The 24,809-nt window shown below is 43.1% G+C and overlaps 1 protein-coding gene and 1 long non-coding RNA gene across 4 annotated transcripts in view; one reads left to right on the plus strand and one right to left on the minus strand.

Moving 5' to 3' along the window:
* Window positions 1-8,923, minus strand: LOC125749637 (uncharacterized). Its single transcript, XR_007399974.1, has 3 exons — window positions 8,553-8,923; window positions 6,551-6,647; window positions 1-372 (listed from the first exon to the last, which is right to left on the minus strand). It is a non-coding gene; the product is annotated as an uncharacterized LOC125749637 (long non-coding RNA).
* thrap3a (thyroid hormone receptor associated protein 3a) overlaps window positions 8,043-24,809 on the plus strand; it is a 21,464-nt gene continuing 4,697 nt past the window's right edge. For 2 of the 3 annotated variants that reach the window (XM_049027061.1, XM_049027062.1), the window contains exons 1-6: window positions 8,043-8,434; window positions 17,859-18,018; window positions 21,101-21,958; window positions 22,879-23,634; window positions 23,747-23,919; window positions 24,644-24,755. In XM_049027061.1, the coding sequence (XP_048883018.1) occupies window positions 17,891-18,018; window positions 21,101-21,958; window positions 22,879-23,634; window positions 23,747-23,919; window positions 24,644-24,755 (2,027 nt within the window). In that variant the 5' untranslated portion in view covers window positions 8,043-8,434; window positions 17,859-17,890. Of the gene's footprint in view, window positions 8,435-17,858; window positions 18,019-18,119; window positions 20,289-21,100; window positions 21,959-22,878; window positions 23,635-23,746; window positions 23,920-24,643; window positions 24,756-24,809 lie in introns of those variants that run through there. The other variant, XM_049027063.1, reaches the window with a different exon arrangement.

Genomic DNA, 24,809 nt, shown 5'->3' on the forward strand with positions numbered 1-24,809 from the left:
CGAGTGTTGATTGATGATTATAAATAATAAAATAATAAAAACGATATCACAATGAGGGAAATTTATTTCTCTTAAGCATTGTGGACTTATTTTTCGACAAAGTCCTAAGTTACTACTAACTGGTTTTCTGAACATGCTATCCATTTTTTCATTCCATCCATGACGAAAGTTTCTAGTTGGTTTTGGATCCATTCACGCACATCAGCTTCAGCTTCGCCATCCGAAGAAAGATGTCGTCCGTTCAGTGTCCCTTTCAATTTTGGGTACAACCAGAAATCGGATGGAGCCAACTCTGGGCGGTAAGGAGAATGTGGAGCAGTTGTGAATTTCAGGCTCGTCACAGCTTCCTTCGTTCGTCCACTGCCAGGTGGCCTGCCGTTGTCGTGACGCAAAAGAAAGGTTTCTCTTTCAGGCCTGATTTTGCCAGTGTGCTGCTTCATTGTTCGTAAGATGGTAATGATTTACCATCATTCCTTCAGTCAGAAATTCCGGATGAATCACACCCCTGGCCTATAAATTTCAATTGTAAAGTTGAAAGGCTGCTTCACACGTAACTCAGATATAGCACGTATTACTAACGAACACTATTGCTTAAGGGGTTTAAACATTGAACTGAAACTAAGCTCGTTTACACAACACGGTATCGGCTACCGAACGCACCAGCGCTTTTTTTCCCCACTACTAGAAACACCAGGTGGTAGGAGACCGTGCTTATCAAGCAGCTTCTGAAACGTGAATTTATGAATGCTACTGGTAATGTCAAACCATAGAGCCCATCTCAGATTTACGGCCATGCCCTTCCAAAAAAAGGGCTTCGATACATTATCGTATCACTTTTGGACCTGGGTGGCCTGTTTTCCCGTGTTTTTTGTGTCTTTATTATCATTTCAACATGTGCTTCAAATGAAGGAACCACTTTCTTTTGGAAAATGTTGCGACTTCCTGACTTATCTGAAACTATTTTGTTTCGGGTAGTGAGAAAAAAATCACTTTGAAGCACGACTCCTTTGGCAGTTCGTCTTGGTCTGCAGAGAGCCTTCTTTGGAGTGCAGGAACAGAAAGGTTTGGTTTTAGTTGCGGCTGGGCTCTGTACACCTATGGGAGGCAGCCGCCGACTTTTTGGAACAATGTTCTGGCAACATTCTGTCTTTTCCCAGAATCCTCCGGGAACCTGAATGTAGGAGTCCATTCCAGAGTTGTTAATTTCAGGTTAAGGCTGCAATTCCCAGCTAAACATACTTAATGAAGGTTTCTGTCATTAATTACTAATCATTTAATGAGGTTTCACATTGGCACAGGTTTTCTTCCCTTTTAATGCTGCTTTTTCTCTAAACAGAGATATATACTATATATATATATATATATATATATATATATATATATATATATATATATATATATATATTCATTACCAGATGCAACCTGCTACAGTTAGCTTGGGGGGGGCGCGCAGGATTCACCAGGTGGGTGTTGTGAGGCAAATCGGCCATCGCAGAAGCCATGTTGAGGCGACAGACCTTGTGTGGTTTCTCGCAGACAGGTCCATGTCGGCAGTGCAGCCTGTTTGCACTGCGAAATTGAAACCACATTGGGTCGAACTGCATGTTTATTGTTGCCAGGGGTCGTGCCCAACCGTGCTGTCTAAACAGAACCCCATCCTCTGTAAACAAATACAGTGACTTTAATTACCCTTCATCAGCATTTATTTGGGGGGGGTGGTGAGTGGTTCGATGGGCTACGTCTCTGTGCCTGTGATCGGAAGGTTATTGGTTTGAGCCCAGCCCTCAGCAGAACAGTCACATGTCTGTGGGTCCTTGAGCAAGGCCCTTAACCCCCAGCGGCAGGGCTGCTGCACATCAGCTGACCCTACACTGTGACCCTTCCCCCGAACCCCAAGCTATGTAAAGCAAGATGGGCAAATACCACATTTGTGCAAATGGCAAATAAAGCATGTCTGTTTGTATAATTTAACAGTGGGTTCCAGTATATTAATTAGCAGTCAGTAGTAGAAAATTGGTTGTTAATAATCTTCACTAGTTGCTCTTTTACTGAGCCCTCCCAGAGCACTTGCTGTGTTCTATTAATAGCCGGGTCTGGAAGGCCCCTTGGCTTGCAGGGTTTGTGTCCCTGGTCAGTCACCACTTCAAATAATGCCCCCCCCCCCAACCCCGAGTAAGAGTCCAATCGTGCGCCACCTTCTTGAGTTTCTCTCACGCAGACCACTGAGTGCTGACATGAACTGGCAGTTTCACAGAGGCCCAAGATCCACTGGAAGGTGCAATAATAGATGTGGATCAGCCTTGGATAATTTTTTCTGCATTTTCCAGTTTCCTAGAGCACTGACCCCTCCTGCAGCTGGAACAGAGATCCGGGCGGGCCCCTCTCACAGCAGAACCAGCACTTGCACTTGGCCCTTCAGTTGTGAGAGAGGGTCGGATTCTATTGCAGGGTTACGGGGCACAAAGTGTCGTGGGGGCTAAGCTGATAAAGACGTGGACTGTCTGTCCTCAGCATCTATCTCCATATGTGACTCCTTATCTATGTGCCAAGTATCCATTACAGCTCAAATTACAAGCATATGACAATATTTTTCCTCTCAGATGGTGTGAGGTGTGTGGAATTTAGGTGCAGGGAAGAAAGACTAAGGCTCTATGATGCAGTAATAAGACCTTAAAAGGCACAAGCTGCGATAAACGATAGGAACAAGAATCAGTCCTGCTCTTGAAGGGTTCCTGTACAAGGACGTGTGAGTTTCCATCTCTGCCGCCATCATCTTCTCTTATTCTGCTTCTCTAAGACTCGCAAGCAAACCCAGTGACAGGCCACCGTCCTTTTCCCCGGCCCTGGCGTGTCAAATGAAAAGGGGAGAGTTCAGCTTCCATTTTAAGCGTGGTCTTTTAAACTACGGAGTTCCCAGAGAGCAAACATACAGGCAGCACCTGAGTACCCATAATCCTCCTGCTCTGGCTCCAGTATGTCGTGGTGCAAGTTCAAGGACCATATATGCCGTGGCAGCTGCTGGGGTGCCTCATAGACCCTATAAAGATGATGGCTTGTAATAGAATATCCTCACTCTGTTGATGCTGGGCAGGTGCCCTGTGGCTGTGGCATGGCGGGGGAGGGGAGGATGAGGAGGCAGGACAGGAGAGCACCGCACTCAGGTCTGATCGTTGATTCCTTGGTGCTCAGCATGACAATGAGCACCTATATCGATTCTGTAGTCACACCAATGTCAGCACTCTTAAAGCTACAGTATTCCACAGGCCAGCACGTTCGCTCCTGTCTCCAATGTGCGGCCACTCGCGATCAGAATCGGCCTCTGCCGGAGTCACTGAGGAGCCTAGGGCCAGGGAGAATCAAGAATATCGAGCTTGATGCAAACCACAAGTCCTCCACAAACATCCCAAGGATTTTCACTGCTGGAAGATTTACTGCAGCTTTTCCTGTTGTTTTCGTGTGACGCCATAATCATAAATTTCATTTCCATCAGAAAGCTGGAGTGACTCTCCTACCATTTTTTGGCAACAGTTTGGTGTTTAACGACATTGAACCAAACATACCATCTCTAGTCTTTGATCGGTTTGGCTTCTCTTTTGCCAAAACTCCAGTAAAAGTGTTCAGATGCTGAATAAATTCCTAAATGTGGCAAGAGAAAACAGCTGCAGACTGTTTCTAAAATCTTTTAGCCAGATGCAACTACTATGCAATGGTGGACGGAAAGGCTGACATCGAACGGGGCATGTCATGCAATTCAGAAAAATGGGCGGGGCATGTAATGCAATTCAGGAAAAATGGGCGTGGCATGTCATGCAATTCAGCAAAGTGGGCAGGGCATGTTATGCAATTCAGCAAAGTGGGCGGGGCATGTTATGCAATTCAGCAAAGTGGTAAGGTAGAATGAAAACAACAACAGAATAAAAACAGCACAAGGAAGGCAGAAGGAAGTCCAGAATCACATAACTTCACCCTGCCCCCACTCTGCCTCACACATACCTACAGATTATGTAAGTTTTACATTTCAGTTTCTTCTAGGTAGTTAGGAAGACCGGTGACTCTTACTTATACTTAGCTCATGATTAAGCGCAAGTATGTGACTTTGGATAGACTGTAACTGGAGCTTATGTGGACTAATCAGTTCTGAAAATTACTATTGACGAAAATGCAACATACAACACACACCGATGACATTAAGCATGGTACTGAAAATCCCCTTTTAACATGGGGCCCAGTGGAAGCCAAGCAGTACACCAGCTACCATATGTAGCAAGCACATGTAGCGGAAGTAGATTAATTACTTAACAGTGGTCTGTATATTGGTGTTGGGAATGTTATTCCAAACAGCATTAACTTCTAACAGATGACCAAGGGTGCAGATCCACAGCTGCCGAAGTGAACTGACATGATAAATTATAGCCTCAGCTCAAATGAAGAAGACAAATATTGTGTGACCCCCATCTTTCTACACGCTTGGTCCACCCCGACATTTGAACATCACAGCACAAGCCAGGAAAATGCCCGCTGATTGAAGTGCCGCATTCATTTGCTGCCTAAATAGAGCCTAATGACTGGCCACGAGCTGCCTCATTACTCTAGAGAGCGAATTATATTACAGCGGCTTTTCTAAAGTGGACTTGTCCCACAGGACCTCCTGCCGGAGCCTGACTTTGGTTCAGTCCTTGTCCTGACATCAATAGAAGGTTGATGGGTCCAGCAGGTGAGTTGGAATGAAGTAGGAGAGGGTTCCCTAATACATAACTACAAACCAAGTGCTATTTAGTATAGCTTGCTTTGCCTATAAAGTGCACACTTATTTTGTAAATTCAGTAGGTTCCTAAAACAGAAAACACCATGTCAGAGTGCTCACGTATGTCTGTGAGGTCTTGGTGCTGGTTTATGTCTGTGTTGCTGGTTCTGATTGGTTGCTTCTGTTCCTCATTTATTCAATTATGGATAAAATGCAAAGCTCTGCTTTGTTTCACCCCCAGTGACCAAGACCTGAGTCCAACATGTTGCCCAAGAGCTCCATTTCCGTTCAGTTTGTCCAAGTTTGTTCTTGATCTTGCTGTTGTCTGAAAAACAAACTCCTATCTTTACTGTATTCTGTAACATCCTGGATGATCCAGGCAGGCAGTGTTGTTGCATTGAAGTGTTTTTTTCGCACTGAATAATAATATTTTTGAGAGCAAATTAGCATTATCACTGGCTGGTGTTGGGTCAGCTGTCACATAATACAAAACCATTTGAGATCCTCAAACAAATGTAAGTTAATGTTGTTGGTAGTATAAGTTTACAGAGAATTAATACTCTGGTGGGCAGGGACAAGCTGCATATCTGTGTAACCAGACTACAGAGTGTTAGAGGTCTTTGATATGTCAGAAATGTATCAGAGGCATAGATGGATGCTGAGGACCTGCGAGAAGAACAATTGGGAAAGTAAAATTCTGAAAAGTCAAAACAGGACAGTTTTCAACAGGGATATCTTTTCATGTACCTCTTTTAATACAAAACAAACTAATTCTTTATCACACTCCTCTGAGCTAAGAAGTAATTCTAAATGACATCTGCTAAACAGCTTAAGAAGGTCAAAGAAGGTGTGAGTCAATGACATATTTTTTCCAATATGGGTTCTGGAAGCACCGCGATGTGCAAGAGTTTAACTTTCAGCTTTCAAATGACTGTTACCTTGGTTAAATAAGGCTTTTATACCTAAACTCAGGCTAGGCTTAAACTACTCTGAGCTATAGCCCCGAGTGATCGGACCTAATGATGCCCATGTCCTAAAGCACTTTTTTTTTACCAACATTTAATAAATGTATTTCTCTTTGTATTTATCTTTATAAGAACATACAAAATTTACAAACGAGAGGAGGCCATTCGGCCCTTCAAGCTTGTTTGGGGAGAACTTAACTAATAGCTCAGAGTTCTTAAAATCTTATCTAGCTCTGATTTAAAGGAACCCAGGGTTTTAGCTTGCGCTACACTAGCAGGAAGACTATTCCATACTCCAACTACACGCTGTGTAAATAAGTGCTTCCTCAAATTCATTTTAAAATGTTCTCCAACTAACTTCCACCTATGGCCACGAGTTCTGGTATTTAAACTAATATTGAAATAGCCATATGGCTGAACAGCATCCAGACCTGTTAGAATCTTATTTATGACTGTGCTTAGACATGACAAACTCTGTATTGAATTGAAGTGGTATGAAAGATAGATAGATAGATAGATAGATAGATAGATAGATAGATAGATAGATGGATAGATGGATAGATGGATGGATAGATGGATGGATTTAATCTTATTATTCTTATTGTGATCTTTAAGGAATTTTGCTTTTGGTACGTATAATGATAGAATAAGTTGTGACTTGCAAAATCAGCGATTGTACCAGATATGGAGATTTGGAGACCACTGTACTATATTCTGTGGTATTTGGAGTCGAATAAAATCTGACAACAGATGAAAGACACTTCAAGCATTTGTCAAGAGGTTGCAGCCCCTGGACTTTTGTGGCCATCAGGCCGGGGAAGATGTTGCGGAAAATGCATACCTGGCTGTACCGCACATTCCTTCCTGTTGGTCTTCTACGCTAAGCTTGGTGCTGCCTTTGGATGATTTTACTGGACCACACTGTGACGGAACGCCCACTGTACGCCACCCGGCAGGAAAATAGAGCAGATTTTAGGAAAATACCAGGCTGAAAACAGGACAGGAAGACAATGGTGAGCTTGTACAGGACAAGGTGTGTTTTGCAAGGCCACAGTAACACTGAAAAGTCACTGGGCGTATTCTGAATCTTGCTTATTTCTTCAAGATACCAGGGCCGACCCTGCATGCCAGTCTTTCACTTGTGTTTAGTTGTTTTTTTAATAGATGTACATTGGTGATTAATTGGCTGGTATTCTATAAATAAACAGTGAAGAAACCACTGAACTTCCCTTTGGCAGCTCAGATGGGTTTTTCTTTACTTTGAATTAGGTTTTCTTATGTACTCTATGTGTGTTTCCTCTTGTGGTGAACTGCACACAGAAGACACAAAGTTTACCAGAAAACCTGCAAATACTCCTTTGCACTCTGGCCTCTTGCAAATGAACTGTCACTGTTTTCATGACATGATCAAACAAGCATAACTTCATTGCTTTTTATATAGCGTTGTTCCCAATATGGCTGTCACAACTGGTCTGTCAAATATCGACACAGATCTATCCATCCAGCCACGGTGAGTCTGGAGACTATCCCAGGAAGCACAGGACATGAGACACTCTGTATGGGACATCAGTTGACAAAATAATGTTTATTTAACAGCAAAATCGGATTGGAAATTAGACAAAAAAATACAGAACAGAAATTCCTTTGGTAGTTTCTGGAGGGGAGAAATCCTCTGGAAGACAATAAGTAGAACACAGACAAGAACATAGTAGCTATTATTACAAATATGCACAGGTAATATTTACATAAGGAACACACAACTTTTGTCTGTTATTTCAGGGAGAGACTGTGGCACTGCCCTGTTCTGTGGGTAACTCACAGCACAGCTACAAGTGCTTCTCCTAGCAATGCCAGTCTGCCTGAGTCATCGCAGCACATGCTAAAATATTTGCCTTGCAAATGCAAGCATGGGGACAGTATGACCCTAACATCAGCTACTGAGCCAGTTGAGCAAACTGGTTAAAGATCAGAGTACTTTTTTAGATTTATAGGTATTGTTGAACAGCCAGTGTGCAAGTCAATTTGTGCTTGTTTTTTTAACTGAATTTCAGTCTGTCAACATCAAATCTTCCTTCAATTTAAATGTGCTTTTCGCTACTATATTACAGTATAATAGATAGAGAGATAGATATCGTTGTTTTTGTACTCCTTTCGTTCCCGCCAACAGCTACAATAAACATCGGACTGCAGACAACTTGGATGGGATAAATCGCTTTCCCCTTAACTGCAGAGACAGGCGGTGTGTATGGCTAAGGGGGCGGGGACTCGGCGGGGCCTGGGCGGGGCCTAGGCGTCACCGAAAAAAAAAACCCGTTTGATGAGGAAAAAACCAGGAAGGAAATTTGACGCTCAGGTCTCTTTCTCGCGCTTAGCGTCGTCCAGCTGACCCCTCGCGTGCTACCAAAAGGTCGGCTAGTTGCGAAGCAGCAGGTCGCTAACCGACCTGGTTGTCTTCCTTCTCTAATTTAGGGTGTCTTATTACGAATTATGCGACAACGAAAGTATAATGCGTATATACTAATGCAGTTAGTTCGCCAACGTAGATAACCAAGTTACTGTTCTTAGTACATCAGCTTATTGTAGCTAACGTAACGGATGCACGCGAGCTACCGTGTTAGCATTAGCGCGCTGTAATACAGACATAGCTGTACGTTGTGTTGTTTTTTGTGATCTGATAAAATTCAACGACTGGACTTAAAAGGCAGACGTTTAAAAAGAATCTGAGGTAAGTTTGGGTAATGCGCTAAGCACACATATTAAAAGCTAAGATGCTAGCTAGTTATCCTGACGGTAAATGTAAAGGCTCGTTCGGGCACCCTAACCGGTTTGCCATGCTAACTTACCACGATCGCTGCGTCTTACAGACGGCCAGGCGTTTCGCATGGTGGACGAAGCCGTTCGCCTGGCAGACAGTGGAGACTGGACTGCCCATGGAGGATGCTAGGCTAATTAGCGAGCCATCCGTTCACTGTCGCCGTCTGCGTGCTTTCTGTGATCGCGTTACTCGATGTGTTGTCCTTGCTTTTCGCGTGAGGGTAGCAATCGATTTTGCCAAGTCTGTGTTTTGATATTTATAATTAAAAACGTGTATAGTTTCATTTAATGGCATCCTTAATTTTACGAACACATACTCGGCCGGGCTAAAAATGCACAACAAAACAAGGCCCCAAACGATCTCCTAGGGGCTGGGCTTTCCTGATGAAATTTCCCCATATTTGAGTATCGGCGTTAAAAGTGAAACTAAAAAGGCCTCTGGAATTTAACCAGCGTAGGGCTTGGGAAACGTAAATCGATGTCATATCGTTATTGGTTATAGTGTAACCCTTGGTTTAATGGATAACTTTTCTATGAGAGGTAGAGCCAAACATGCCTTTGTGATTGCCGAATGGATTCGATTTGTGTTGAATAGCGGTGTAAAAATGTCGAACACGTATAGCCAATTAAAATTGCCCACGTGGTTTTATAATACAATCTAAAGGGAACCTAATTATAATATAATGAGTATAAAATGACACTTTGTGTTTAACTAGTCCCAGCATCCCCACTATTTATAGCAGTCTAGCGATGGTTGTTTAAAACGTCGAAGCACCTCGACTGTAAGATGATACGAGCGACTGTTGAGCTATGATAGCGGTGGACCCGGCTCCATTTTGGCCAGTGAGATTAAGGGGAAGGGGATAAACGTGGATTTGGCCGTTCTGCAATTAGATCATGAATGCTGCATCACGCAATGTACGGCTTTGTAATCTTTGACAACAGGCCATAAAAGCAGGAGAGGTTTGTTAGAAACGAGCTTTAACTGTGTCGAGGTCCTCATTTAATAACGTCTTCCAAATCTGTTCAGATGTGGTCCCTCACACCGTGATTCCTTTTAAGTTGAACGTATATCCTTTATTCGTTGTTCACGTCCCCTTACCAGCGCATCTTTCTGAATAAACAGCTAAGTGTTAGTGATATCCGAAACCACACATGTTGAAGTTAATTTTAATTCTGACCTGTTTTTGAATAAACCAAGTTGTTTTGGCTAGTTCTGTTGCTTTAATTCTGCTGAATGAGACTATGCCAAAGTGTGATTTGAATACATTCCTTGGGCAAAGTAATACCAGTCTTAACTTTTCAGATGTCTATTAACTAGACTTTGTTTTAATTGTTATTTGGTACTACTTAGACTCTACGCATGAAAATATTAGTAGATTTTTATGTGTTACTTATGTTGACCTGTCACTGATCCTTGACCAGTGCTGCCATTTTCTACTGACAGCTTAAACTTTCAAATTTGTGGACTTGTGCCATTGTGCAACTGCTTGCATATTGCTAAATGCTTCTAATCGCCACGCCACCTTCCCATTAGGTTTGTGTTGTTTTAAGCAACAAAGTGCTTCTGCTGTGTTCCATTTGAACTTGGAAGTCTGAATTTCAGAGTTCCTTGTTGGAAATTTCAACTGGATCGCCGCCGGACTCCAACCTTAGAATTCAACATGGCTACAACATGGAAGTGAAAGCTATAGTTATATACTGTTAATAAGCATTTAAATCTTATTTGTTGTACACACAGTACTATCTAAACACCATCTATAGACATGTTGCTATAGTTTTTGTATGAGCGTAATGCAGCATAACGTGTTATGTACTGGTATTGCTAACAATGAACCTGACTGGATCTGGGGACTGTTTCAGAAAGCAGGATTTCTTGCTTAGCTGGATAACTTGTTGGGTTTAAAATAGTTTAGGCGAAATGTATTCGAACAAAGATAAAGGCCATTTAAACTGGGGTACCTTTAATCAAACAAGTTATTTAGCTAAACAAGAAATCCTGCTTTTTGAAACAGGTCCCTGGTATTGCTAAATGGCTTTCTGACTTATTGTACTAGAACGTGCTTAACTTGGGTGTGATGTAGTTTTTAGCTCCAGCTTCCGACTTCAGAAGTAAATGGAATGCAGCATTAGCATCCCACTTCTGCATTTCTGGTATCTTTCCGTACTGGGGGGGGGGGGGGTTATCACTTTTAGGTATCTCGTTGTAGACTATGTGGATTAAATTGTAAACAGATACATTGACAAATAATGACACGTTAGCCTCTGCTTGGAATAAACAGTACATGTAATTTTTTCCCTCAGAACAGTCCTGCGTCATTTTACAGCTGTGAGTCATGAGTTTGCTTACTCCCCATCTGCAGTTCGTAGTTGAATTGTACTACGGTTCCGCTTTGGAGATGCCCAGTCTTTATTTCCAAATGTTGCTTGCATTAAATAATGCATATCTCAGAATGCTTCTGTCATTTTGTTTAGTGCAGATCAGGTCCACTTACATCTATCATCTGGCTTCCAGACATAATGAAAATATGGAGATGATTTCCTCCAGTATTTTTGATGTGTGGCTTGAAGGTTCTTCATCATACTTGAATCCAGCAAAATTACCTGAAGAATTATCTGTCGTGAAACTGGAGATGCGCAAAGTATGTGTGGGAAAAACAGGTTAAATTGAATGTTTTTGTCTAGATATTTTGTCCACATGCATCTGTTGACCTTATGAAACGACTGTTAACGTGCTAACCTTCCTGCTGGCTTTTCAACACTCCTTACTAATAAAGATGCACAATATATTGCTTAACATATTGATGTCAAATGATACTCAGAAATCAATCGTATTGGTTCAGTGGGTGGGCAGAAGTGGCTTAATGGTTAGGGAATCACACTTGTAATTAATAGATTGCTGGTTCGAATCCCTGACCAACAAGGCACCACCCCCAAGTACTATTCCCCGGGGGCTGAATTAGCTGCCCTATGTCACATATGGGTTAAGGACACATTTAGTTGTGCAGTGTGTGCTGTGGTGTGTCAACAATGACCAATGATCACCAAATTCTAAAAAAAAAAAGAAAAAATTTTGGTCAATATTGCCGGTCGATATTTCAGCTTATTAATAATTAAAATTAGCGACACCAGAGTTAAAGACTTAATTATGAAAGTAATGGGGATGGTTGCTTTCATTGCCATTATTTTAATCTTTAGCTCTGGTGCCACTAACTTTTAATTAGGGGTGGGCGATATGGAAAAACTTATTACGATTTTCTCCCAACACTGTCACGATGTTATCAAGACTCATATTCATTTTTTGTTTATAAGACTATTTTGCAAGTTAGTTAACAGTACAACCAAACTAATTCCCCTATTTAAGAAATATATAATGTAATAAAACCCAAAAGAAAAACATGGCGTACTCTTTCAGATTTTTTCTTTTGAGGTGGTAAAAAAAAAAAAAGGTTTGTTCTGCTGCCATCTGACATGAGCACCTTATCTTTGCTTTACAAATAACTGCTTTATCAGTTTTGGAAAATCCAAAGAAGGTTTTTCATTACCCATGTCAAATTCTTTTTATGGACCAACTCTTCCATGTTGTCCATGCCACTAAGTTTCCAAACAGGGAATTTGTTGCATGTTGCGCATTGCGTGATGGGATGAGAACACAAAAAAAGAGGAAGAAATCCAAGGCACTACTTGCGGTTTGCTGTTACTGGTTTATTGGCATGTCGAAATGGATTTGACTGACAAACAACTTTACATTTGTGTATGACCCATAGAACTGAAACTGATATAATGTACACTGCAGCATGATACTAATGATCCCTACGTTAAAGCAAGATTGTGGAGACATTTTAATCATTCACAATGTAATATCATTAAGTTTCACACCCCTACTTTTAATATTTAATGAAGTTTGAACATTGGCTGCCAATCAGAATTTTTCTGTAGTGGAGGATGAAGTATTTTGTCAGCTCAGTCACCACTTAGTTGTAGGCTTGCCACTTTTAATCTGAAGAAATAAGGCTCTAGGATCTCCAAGATTCGAAAGTCACAAAATGTTAAAGCAAGGCACAGGATTTTATTCTACAGTAAGGGGCAAACCTGTAAATTCGGGATGCGTGGCAACTGTGCTTTATTACCAGCCTGCAACGTGATTTTTATACAGCCTGTGGCACATTTTGATTTTATTATTTATCTGGCCGAAAGATCGGTCTTTTGTTTCCCACAGAATTAAAATGATGTAGCATTATTCTGCAACGTTTCGCCTCTCCACTCATAGTGGCTCAAAGTTTAGCCGGTTATTTAAGAAAAATATATCGATTTAGTTTCAGTCAAAATTTCCGTAACAGTTTTTCACCTTTGATGGTTAAAAAAATATGCATGTTGCGGAAAGCTGTCTTAGATGATAAATGATTAGCACCTGCAAACCCGAATGAGGCAATGTCCTGTCTTTCATTTAATGAATTGGCTGCTGGGGCACAAACATCTGTGTTATTGTACACTTTGGGTTTACCTGATGCTTGTGTATTATCAAGTGCTCTTTCTTCTGCAGAAGGCTATTAAGTTAGATGTACAGCATAGGTGATCATGGAATTGTTTTACTTCTCATTCTGAACGTCTTAGTCTGACTAATAAACTGAGTGGCACCTCTTTATGTAAACTAGTAATATTCACCTTTTTTGAATCATGATAGTTTAATTTCATGCTATTGCCGGTGTTTAACCACCGTCCGAGCTTCTCTTGCCTTTGTGCAGCACTAAAGATTTGATGCAATCTTGGAATTTGGGGTTCTGCATTGCATTTGTTTGACAGGGTTGAATTTTAAAAAAATGCTAAGCCAGGATGCCGGGTGCATGCACTGGGGTCTTTTTGATCAGAACAGTAGAGGTAGGTTGCATATTGATTTTCCCATGAGATCAGTGACGTTTATCTTCATGCATAAATTGACCAGGCAGCAGTAGCCTTCCTGGCCTTATTTAAATATATGCTTTTGGGGCATGAATTTTTAGAGGATACTGTGCATTTTCTGTTTACAGTAGATTTTGTCTGATTTTTAGCATAATGATGATGACGATGACATTTTTTGGAAAAATAATCATATAAATCTATGTAGATTCCCCAGTACAAAATATAGGCACCTTATTCATTTCAAGTATGTATAAGCCGTGATGCTGTGCTGAACTGGGTCTTTCATCCCCAATGATGAGCAATGTCTGTGGTGTAATAAAGCTTAAAAGAAATTCCTAATCCATTTTTATCTTCCAACCCCTTGCATGCTGCTTTTGCCGTTTTTGCAGGTGTGGTTTGTGTGAGCTGGGGAGTACTTGGTCAGTCTCTGAGAAAATGGGCTTAAATGTAATAGGGTTGCTGCATATGGTCATTAAACCATCCCGAAGACAGTCGTGAGACATGGGTCTAGATCTTCGCAGGCCCTGCTCTCTGTCACTCTGCAAGTTCATTTTAGATAAAGACGTGTCTTAGGGGGACATGCTGAAAGTGATACCAGTTCGCCCCTCCCTCTAATCGCTGAGCAGTATTTGGAAACAACAGTTGCCATGGCTTGCTGCCGTCCGTAAAAAGTTTAGATGGATGGCAGCTGCAGTTGAGACAGCTGAAGTATCCATAGCTCAGGTGCAGCAGTTGGTTAACCTCACTGCTGTCTCGAGTTGCAGGCCCATTGTTGTCCAGAGACTGTCATGAAATAAACAGGTGGTAAAACTGCTGCCTTCTGGGAGGTGAATTCATGTTGGGGGGGGGGAGTTGGCTGTCTGTGTTGGGGTGACGATGAAGTTCCTAAGTCATTTGAAGACTTGAATGCTTCTTAGTCATTACAATAGTTTTATGGTTTATTAAGGCATATTTTCATTGTGCCTGAGAGCCAGAATTCCATTTTCCACTGTGTGTGTTTAGCGAGACAGAAATTATCCTTAAAATGTGCCTCACAAGGGAAAAGTTTTGTGTACTGGCCAGAAACAACTACAGTCCCCAGAACAGGAGCAGGAAGGGAGAGCTTTAATTTCCTGCTGTACTGCTAGTAGGATCAGACTTGCATTCGCAGCGGATGATATGCAGGTACCAATGTGCATATGTGTTAGGTCTGCCTTCAGTCCCTTTCCCTCCAGTTTATTGAAAATATAATAAAAAGAGCTTAGGAGCTGTTCCAAGAAGACCTAGCATGTGGAAATTCCCTAATTTGTGTTGAAATGGAAGTGTTTGGCTGTTTTAGCTGCCTTAGAGAAGTGGCCTTGCATTCATTACATTTGTATGTAGATATACATATTTAACAAACACTTTTGTCCAAAGTGATGTACAAGAGCGACCTTTACTTCTGTTAAGGGGTGAGGCTTATTTGCATGTGGAAAAACCAACCTGTAAACTAGCCTAGAACAGGGTGAAAGAGTCTTTGCTCTGCTCTTGTCTTGGTAAATAATTTTATCTTAATGGGTTACATAATAGGGCCTGGAGATGGGTTAATGTATGGTAATTCATTTCTTCATCTACTCAGACATAATTATTTTTGAACCATTTTTACATTATGAACTGATTCTTGCGTAAAATTGCCTATTTAAAAAGAAGTCTTTCTAATGGCATTTGATATTTATCTTTTCTAATTGAAACCAGTATTAACTAGAGAAATTGGGTAGAAGCTTTATTTATGCAGCTATTTCCCATCTGCAGCCTGGCACGCAATACAAAGCTCTCCGTTCACAGTCCACGTGTCAGTTTTGGATTCCCTCACCTTTAACGGTCGCTGCATGCCTGTAATGTACTCTTCTCAGTCTACAGTGAAATAAATTCTCTTCGGAGTTCCACAGGGGAAAAGGGTAAAAAGCCTCTTTAATAACAACCTTAGTGTGTAATTTGCAGGAAATGGAGGGGGTACTATGGCAGTGTGCATGTTAGCGGGACTGAAATCAAAAGCTGGTAAGCAGGGGTATGCATGGCGTTTTTTCTCCCCCATTATCTCTTTCAGATTGACGCTTATCTTTTTTTTTTTTTTTTTTTTTTTTATCTGTGTGTGAAGTCCCAGGGTTTCTCATGCCTGAACACCTGGTGAAGAGGGGCTTAAGACCGAGAGACGGCGGTCACAACAGTGTGTAGAGCCTCTGAGGTCAGCCCCAGTGCTGCTGTTCCACAGTGCAGGTTGTTAGGCATGATTTTAGGGATCTTTTGCCAGTGAAAGACAAGCTGTTTTTCCTTAATGATTTTAAAAAGCTCACGGGTGTCATGGAATTGGTAGCTGTGGTTAGGAGGCTTGCTCAGTAGGGGCATCAGTGAGGCCTGTTGTATCTAGTTGTGCTCACACTGACGATCTTCGTGAGAGATATTGAAAAATTCCGCTTGGCAAGAAATGAATTTCTTGTCTTTTTTTTCCTATCCAAAGTGGTTCCACCGGAACCTTGACTAGACTGGCCCATTTTCTGTTTCTTTAAGTGTTTGATTTTTGTTACCATTTTGATCAAAGTTAATCGGTAAGTTTACATCTATATGAGCCATGCAATATAAATTTGCATGCTGTACATAGAATGGGTTCGGACATGCACTGTGGCTTACATCGGTTCTAAAATGGTCTTTGGGGATGTGAAATGTGAAAAGTTCTTGTTTGAACGCATGAAAACAAAACCAGCCTTTTCGGTTCTTCTCATTTTCATTCAGGGAACCTTTTTATGTGTCTTTCAGTGGCTTTCAGCTGTACCTGATCGTGCCACTTAAGTAACTTTGTTCACAGCCTCACAAGTATAATAAAAATATTTTTACTCATGGGCCTTCATGCAACATGGTTGGTCTCATTCTAATTCAGTCTTTGTCATTAACTTCATTAGTCGCTAGTTGTATTTCTGTCATCTTACTGTTCACGTCCTGAATAGTATAGTCTTGCAGCTAACGGAATTCTGGCCCCATTTATAGAGTTCCCTTGAAAGTGCACCTAAGATGATAGTTTCTTATCTGTCACTAAGACAGCAGGAATGGGGACTCGTCTGTTGGGCCAGATGTTCTGATGGCATTCTGTCTGCTAGGTCGACAGCTTGATTTGGAATTTTCTCTCTTCCTCCCACTGTAACTGCAAATGGTTTTGAAGGAATCTTGCAAATCCTCCTTTTATTTGCAGTATGTCCCTATATGCTCGGTACACTTTTTTGTAGTTTTGTTTTACCATTTTATGATTATAAATATGTTCCCTGACTACAGTTTGAATGGCAGCTTATTCTACTAATCATCTGTTGTCATTTAAGTTGGGCTACCACTAACTATTTTTCTTTAGATTAATCTGTCTAATATTTTACTGAGTTTAATGGGTAATTTTTCTCCAGAAGATCAAATAGACCTTTAAATTTAAGTTATTGTTACAACAAACTGTTTATTGCAGGGCTTTAGATAATGGACACTTGATTTTTTTTGGTACCTTATTTCCACCCACAATTCAATAATCAAATTAGTACTATGCCTGAAATATTGAGATGCATTTTGTGACGCTCAAAAGTTAGTCATCCATATAAATTTGGCTTATGCTTATGTTTATTAGATTTGGTTAGTGGAGCACATCACATAGTACTTTTAAGCCACAACATCTTTTAAAAGTGGAGAAATTGTCGAAAAACATGGTAAAAAGATGGTGGTGTGGAGCTTCTCTTTCCTGATTTAAATCCATTTTTTGCAAATATAATTTTCATGTTTCTGTTCACAAATTTTCTTTTATTTAGTGTATGTTTTCATTTCAATTTTAGTTTAACACTGGTTCCGACAAGCCCAATGCACATGCACACGTACTGGCACTGTCAGTCCACGTATAATAAACCCAGGTTTTAGCCTAAACATTTATTCAATGGAGATTTTAAGGTGGTAGGCAGACATTTTGTAGCTTTAGTAAGTGTATTTAGCAGCTACAAGGACAAAAGATATTAAAAAGCTCTCCATGCTAATGGTAACTGAATAAACATAAACAGACAACATTTACAGTGGTTTTGCTTATTCTGGTTTTCCAGAGCAGTGCCCATGTATTTATACTTCAGACACTCTTGCGTAGCGTTAGTGGCCCTGCATTATGCCATCGAACTTTGCACGGTTTAAAACTACCTATTTCTTTTGTAATAATTGGAACTACTCCCATAATTACGTAGTGATATTAAAGAAAAACATTTGTTATGAATTGAAGCGTTTTGGAAATAATAATGGTAATTTAATGAAAATTATTTTTAAAATGATGCGTTAATTTAAAATATTAATATCGACACTTTTTCAGTGTAGGCGTCATGGACTGTCAACTAATCGTGGCAGCCCTACATTTGCGTAGCGTTCGTTTTGAGGTGTGAATTCATTTGATTTCCCTTCTGTGTGTTTTGCAGCAGACTGATCTGAAGGAGGCCCGCCTACCGAGATGTCTAAGGCACCAAAATCTCCCTCACACTCCCGCTCTCGATCCGGCTCAAGGTCACGCTCCCGATCCTTCTCACGGTCACGCTCTCGAAGCCGCTCGAGATCACGGTCCCGGAAGCACCGCTACAGGTATTTACTCCCCCCCCCCCCCCCCAAAGAGAAATGTGAAAAGCATAGAGGAGGAAGTTGAGCAGAGTCAATACAGTAGATAACAGCATGAGTCTGTCGGTGTCACCTTTCATTATTCCTTATAAAGAAATTCAATATTTCTAATGAATAGGAAGGAGAACTTCAGATATGTGAAGTAAACTTTCAGTGTGTTGATAGCAAGAGATTTGAGTTCGGTTTTTAATCACTGTGCAGGTTTCCTGTTTACTTGTCAGGCTGTTTTAAGGTTGTTTTTGTCTTTCCTGTTTTTGAGAAGAAAATTGCCCATTCTGGTTGCTTACCTCTTTACTGGTCCCATCATACCATTGAAAAGTGACCAGTTAAATTGTTTTCTTTCACATGAGGATTTGGATGCATGATAGTTTAAAATTTTTCTGGTATTTTTTCTTAATTTCTTTTATCACCATTTTTTTCCGTTTTCTGAAGCAGCTTGACATTTTTTATTCATTTTGAACTGAAGAGCATGACCCGGAAGCCCACATTTGAATAGAACATAAACGAATGGTTACCACCCTGGCTTCCCAAACTGATGGATCCCAGAGCAGTCAGAGCTGGCACCTGGACAGAATTGAGGCACACGGACGTGCAAATTATTTTTTGTGTGTCTAACGCTTGCAGATGTATCTGACAAAACTTGAAGTAGCATATTTGCAGCTTTCGTAACTGCTGCCACATTACTGTTCAGTTACTGATAGACGTTTCATTGAAGTGTTTTTGAGAGAGAGAAGTAAACATGCGCAGTTCTCTCTGAGGTTGGCTGTTCACCTACTGGACGTTTACAAAAGGAGCGTCCTGCTGCTTGCACGAAACTCTATATGATGTATTCCTAACTAATGTTGTGCTCAGTAGCTCGCTATTGATGCACCATTGTCGGAGAGGCCATCCTGTATAGTCATGGAGGTTACGGATGCACACTATATTTGGCCAGCCTATTTTTGCCGTGCCACTTGTCTGCAGAAAGTTATGAACACTCCACGTTCTGTGTTACACCAGCTTCAGGACTGAGGGGCTGAAACAAGATAAGGGCTGCTAAGTGAATCCTGACAGGCATTGTTCGGACAGCTCTGCCAGGGTTCTCATGACTGCATACTTATTCAAGCAGTACTTCCCATTTAAACAACATTGCCATGTTTCAGATGGGTTTCCTGGGCTCCTTTATTAATACCCGCTGTATACCGAGTAGCTAAGGGGAAGAGGCACAAAATATCTGAGTCATTGAGCTTAGTCAGCCAGTGTTTTTCCCCCGCTCGTGGCTTAAAGTTCTGCATGGTTTTGGTTTTGGGGGTTTTTGGACTGGTGCCACATCGGAGTCTTCTGAGTCCAGCTGGCCAGTTTATCCACATAGACCAGTTTATCCTCCAGAGATCTTCTGAGTCTGGAGATCTGGAGCTGCTTAAGTGAAGGAAATTGCTTTCGTTTCTACTTGCTACTGTTCGATACCAAGTGTGCTGGACTTTTCTGTGCAGTCAAGTTCAGGTGTGGATGTAAAAAAATAAATTGAAAATGTACACATTTTACCAGTGGTAATTTGGAAGTGTGTCTAAATTCTCATTTTTGAGGTTAAATTCTGTGCGATTCCTTCTCTTTGTCTAACAGCATGCTTGTATTGTGGTATTACATTGATCTCGCTAAATATCCCAAATGCTCGATTTTAGCCAGGTATCATGGCCACGGCATTCATTGAAAAATGGTCTGGGTTATTGTGACAGCACGCAGGGCTGAATTCGTTCTGATCTGATCTGGGCTGGGCCTGGTCTTCATTCTCCTATCATAGTCCCTCTACGAAAAGGAGGCTGATGGCAAATTTCATTTGTCCTTGTTGCTCACATTCACTTCCCGGTGCTGCGGTCGTTGTGTGTCCTTAGCCCATCGCTTCGTACCTCGACAAACCTGTTGCTCGTCAGTCGGCGTCACGCTGGGGATAAGAGAAGGTAGAGCCGTGAGATTGAGGAAGGTGACAGACGTGCAGCCCTTTACTGACTGATCACCCCCGCCTGCCATGCAGCGACAGCAGCACTCTGCAAGCTTGCTGCTGTGGCAGCTGGTGGGCTAGGCCCCTCCTTGCTGTGAAGGATTAAAGTAGAAATGTTTCCCATATGGCCCGAGCGCCCGCCTCTTTCCACCAGCGCACACATAAGAGATAGTGCGTCCCTCACACCGCTGAGAGTGTGCAGAACTGCTCCGTAGTGAGCTCTCCATTCACGGTCGATTCCAATGAAAAAACACGCTGGGTGAGTGAACTCTTAGCATTCCTTTTGTTCTGATTTTATTTAAAGCTACCTTGCCTGGGTGACTTTTGGGGGGGGTGCTCTTTATTGGTGTTAACAGGAGCAGAAACACTTTGAGCTAGGAGGACTTCATTCCAACTTAATGTAGTCCCTTATGCATTTCGATGAGTGCTTTTCTCCATTCGTCTTGCCATTCGGCAGATGCTGTTTTATTCTTTTATTAGCTTGTCTTACCATTTTTGTATAATCTATGCACTTCATTTGTGAATGGGAAATTCGGAGTTTTAAGTCAAACTTGTGAATTTAAATACTCGATTATTCTTGCTTTTTGATAGTGCCAGGATGTTTAGTGTAAGTTGGCATGTTTTATATTAAAATCTGTTTTGTTGCATGTGTATGTCGCCATAAATAATTGCATTACACGGCAAAGAGTTTTGCCTTCACGGTTAAAACAACATCCGTGCTAGAGTTGCTGCGGTTGCTAGAGCTTAAAGATAGGGTATAAAGATGGTGTGATGTAGAAACCTCTGACAGTGGAACAGCGCCACACAGTGGACATGACTGGATTCACAAACGGCAAGCAGTTGTCTTAAAATGTCCGTTTGCTGCCATGATGGGTGAGTTGCTTTTACCAGCAATGGATTGTGGGATTTGTGTTCTTTTTGCTACTTTTTGTGAAATGTTAGGCTGTCTGCCTGTGCTTGTTTATATAACGCGATATACTGAGACCTATGTTTATGTTTTAAAATGACATCATGGTTGACGTTGATCTCTTTGGCAGACGTTTAGTTGCTTTCCTCTGTTTTTCATCCAAGCTCTAGGTCTCGTTCCCGCTCCAGATCCCATTCCCCAACCCAGCACCGGGACCGGAATTACCCAAGGGAATACCAGAACAACCGTGAGTTCCGGGGCTATCACCGAGGCTTTCGCAGGCCCTATTACTACCGTGGCCGTGGGCGGGGCTACTTCCCACGGGGCCGCTACCAGCGGGGAGGGGGTGGTGGATACAACAACAATTATCGACCCAACAACTGGCAGAACTACCGTCAGCACCAGCAACAGCAGCAGCCCGCGCACCACCAGCACAGCCCCAGGAGGGGGCGCTCTCGCTCCCGCACACCCAAGAAGCGCTCGGGTAGCCCACGGTCACGCAGCTGCTCCCGCTACTCTGACCGCTCGTCCTCCGGACGCTCCCGCCGCTCCTCATCGTCGTCCTCTCGCTCCTCGTCTCCACGCCGTCGCTCTGGGTCTGGGTCTGCCAAGAGAAGCTCTAAGGATGTGAAGGACCGGTCTGCGTCGAAGGAGGCCCAGCGGGCTGTGGGGGGAGATGAGGAGCTAGCGGGAGGAGGTGGAGGCGGCGGGGAAGCGGGCGACGATGGGGCCGATGCGGAAAAGGCCGCCAGTAATTGGCAAGGCCTGACTGACTACAACAGCAGCCCTAAACGAGCCAGCCCCGCGGTGCGCTCGGCAGTCATCATCAGCCAGGGGGCTACAGGTCCTGGACACCCCGGCACATCCGGTAACAGCGGCGCCCCCTGGCAGAGTACTGGCCCCACACCAAGCAAAAGCCCTGCAGAGAAGAGCCCTACTGCTACGTTTTCTGGCTTTGGGCTCTTCTCCAAAGAGGACCACAGAGCAGGGGAGAAAGCCGCCATCTCAACAGCGTTTAAGAAGTAAGTTTAATTGTAAATGTTGTTTAATAGTTTAATAGTAATGTTATTTCTGATCTGACACCCAGTGTGACTCGGAGCTATTTATAAATGGTGGCCCCCCCCTTATGTTATGTGCTAGAACATTCTGTTTGCGCTGCCATTTAAAATACAGAAGCCGTTTATGCAGTGACTCATTGTAGTACTACATGAATTTGCCTTCAAATTCAATCTTTTTTCCTTTTCAAATTTATGCTCAGTTTTAATTATATTTTGTTTTGATTTTTTTAGTCAGCCTTACAGATCCGTGGAGGAATAATATTTAAAATGGGAGTAGTAGCCTTCTGCTTAAATATCACCTACATGTGACTGCTTTTTACACCTGCTGCTGCACGTTAGCCGCACATTGTAAGCTATCCCAAATGTTTAGGAGTGAGAGTAAGGTAGAAGTAAGTATGAATTTTATATGAATTACGGTTCGTTGTGTCCATGACGGCACCGTAATCGTTGTATGTGCCGTGTCAGAGCTGCAGTTGTTTGTAATCTGTGACTGGGAGCACAGTGACCCCATAGATGTAGCGGGCTGGGATTTTAACAGGCTAAAACAGGACATGGCATGTTCAACGTAGCTCTGGGGATTCGCCTGTGCTGCCTGATTTCCCCCCCCCCCCCCCCCCCCCCCCAAGGTCTAAAGGTTTCATTGGGGGATAAAGCGGATCTTGAGTCACTTTTTTCAGTTGTTTTTGTGTGTGTCTTGTTTTGCCAAATGCAAAATATTAAACTATAATTTAAGTACGTCTTATAATTTAAGTCGGAGGAGAAGGTGGTGCTGCCCGTTGTGCCACTTAAATTTAGGGAGATGCCTCGAAGGTGTTTGTGTATGATGAGTGTTCCTGGCGCTTTCACAAGAAGCGCTGAAGTGTGTGCACCCCCTCTCTGACTAGGTTCTTGGAAGAACACAAGAGCAAAAAGCAGGCGTCTGACTGGGAGAACGGCAGGGAGAAGGACATCAGCTCTGCTGATGGCGACAGGGAGAAAAGCGGCAGCAAGTCTGTCTTTGACCGGGGCCCGGTGTACAGTGCCTCAAAGAGCCTTGAACACAGCAGCAAGGCTGAGAAGGACAAGTACAAATATGGTGATAGCTTTGAGGGCGAGCCTTCGGGTGGCTTTATGAAAGGGCCTCCTTTCCTTGGTGGCAATGGGGGAGAGGAGGAGGAGGAAGTGGCGCTAGAGCCACGTGCCAAGCTCCGGAAGGAGCGGGAGGCCGAGGAAGAGCCCAAGCCCAAGGGCAAGGCTGCCCTCTCAGCCCGCGAGGTCTTCGAGGAGCGCTTTGGCAAGTGGGAGGATGTGTCCTACTTCCCCACAGCCAAGGAACGTATGCGCAAGGAGGTGGAGACGGCTGGCACTGATGACCTTGACGACATGGAAGAGGAGCTATACCGGAGCCGCAAACAGGAGAGGGCCTCGGCGCTGGCCAAGAAGGAGGCATACAAGGGCTTCTCCCCAGAAAAGCCGACAAAGAGCAGGAAGAAGGAGCGGGTGGAGTCCAGCCCGTCCCCACCACCTCAGAGGAGGAGCACAGATAGCAGAGACCATGAGATGTTCATGGTACGCACGGATGACTCCCCTCCCAAAGCCTCTGTGAAGAGAGGGGCTGAGTTTAATGTCAGAATGGAGCCTCTCTGGGATGACCTTGCAAGGTAATCACCTTCCTCATGGAACTGGTACATCCTTCCATACTTTCCTCCCTTCAGTGGCAGCTAAGCAGCCAAATGTCCAGGAGGCTGGAGTAACCTGCTTTCTCTCCTCCAGCTCCTCCGGGACCTTGGCCAATGAGCGCCGGATCTCACGGGACCTGGTTCATCCCACTAAGAAAGATAAGGAATTCCGCTCCATCTTTCAGCACATTCAGGCCGCCCAACTGCGCAGGAGCCCTTCGGAGCTGTTTGCCCAGCACATTGTCACCATTGTTCACCATATCAAAGGTAGATTATCCCTGATGTGTGTTTGGCCAGTCACTGCCAGCCCCAACATGTCCGTGTGGCATGACAACAGCATACTGTAACATATCATTCCAACCATTCCAGAGATGCCCACTGTTGTTAAGATGCTAAATACCTGAAAGGTGGTACTGTATGGGATAGCAATTGTCCTTTTAGATTGAGGGAATCTAGTGGGTCATTTAATGGCCTGTGATTGGTACAGAGGGAGTAACTGTATTGTGTGGAGTGTTGGCACTTCTAGTTCCTTGAATCTTCTTGCCTGTAGTCTTCTCTTTAGGGACATTTTCCCCTATTATATCTTTTGGAGACAACAATTAATTATAAATCCATATCCTATACATCCATCCATCCATTTTCCAAACCGCTTATCCTACTGGGTCACGGGGGTCCGGAGCCTATCCCGGAAGCAACAGGCACGAGGCAGGGAACCACCCAGGATGGGGGGGGCAGCCCATCGCAGGGCACACTCACACACCATTCACTCTCACACGCACACCTACATAAATGGGCAATTTAGCAACTCCAATTAGCCTCAGCATGTTTTTGGACTGTGGGGGGGGGGAAACCGGAGTGCCCCTTTGCGAACTCAGCCGTGATGTACCCTAACCCTACCTGCATTCTTCCAACATAAATGGCTCTAGCTCATTTCAGTTTGCCCCACCTCCTGACCGGGGTGACCTCTGACCTGCCTCCTTCCTGTTTGCAGCACAGCACTTCCCATCCTCAGGGATGACTTTAAATGAGCGATTTGCCATGTACCAAAGAAGGGCTGCTGAAAAGGAAACAGTGAAGCCAAGAAAAAGTCCAGAAATACACAGGTAGGTCTGTGGGCGGCATTTCCCCCCGTCAGGATCACCCATGTGCCCGCCGTC

This window comes from Brienomyrus brachyistius, chromosome 9 (assembly GCF_023856365.1).
Source record: "Brienomyrus brachyistius isolate T26 chromosome 9, BBRACH_0.4, whole genome shotgun sequence".
NCBI lineage: Eukaryota > Metazoa > Chordata > Actinopteri > Osteoglossiformes > Mormyridae > Brienomyrus > Brienomyrus brachyistius.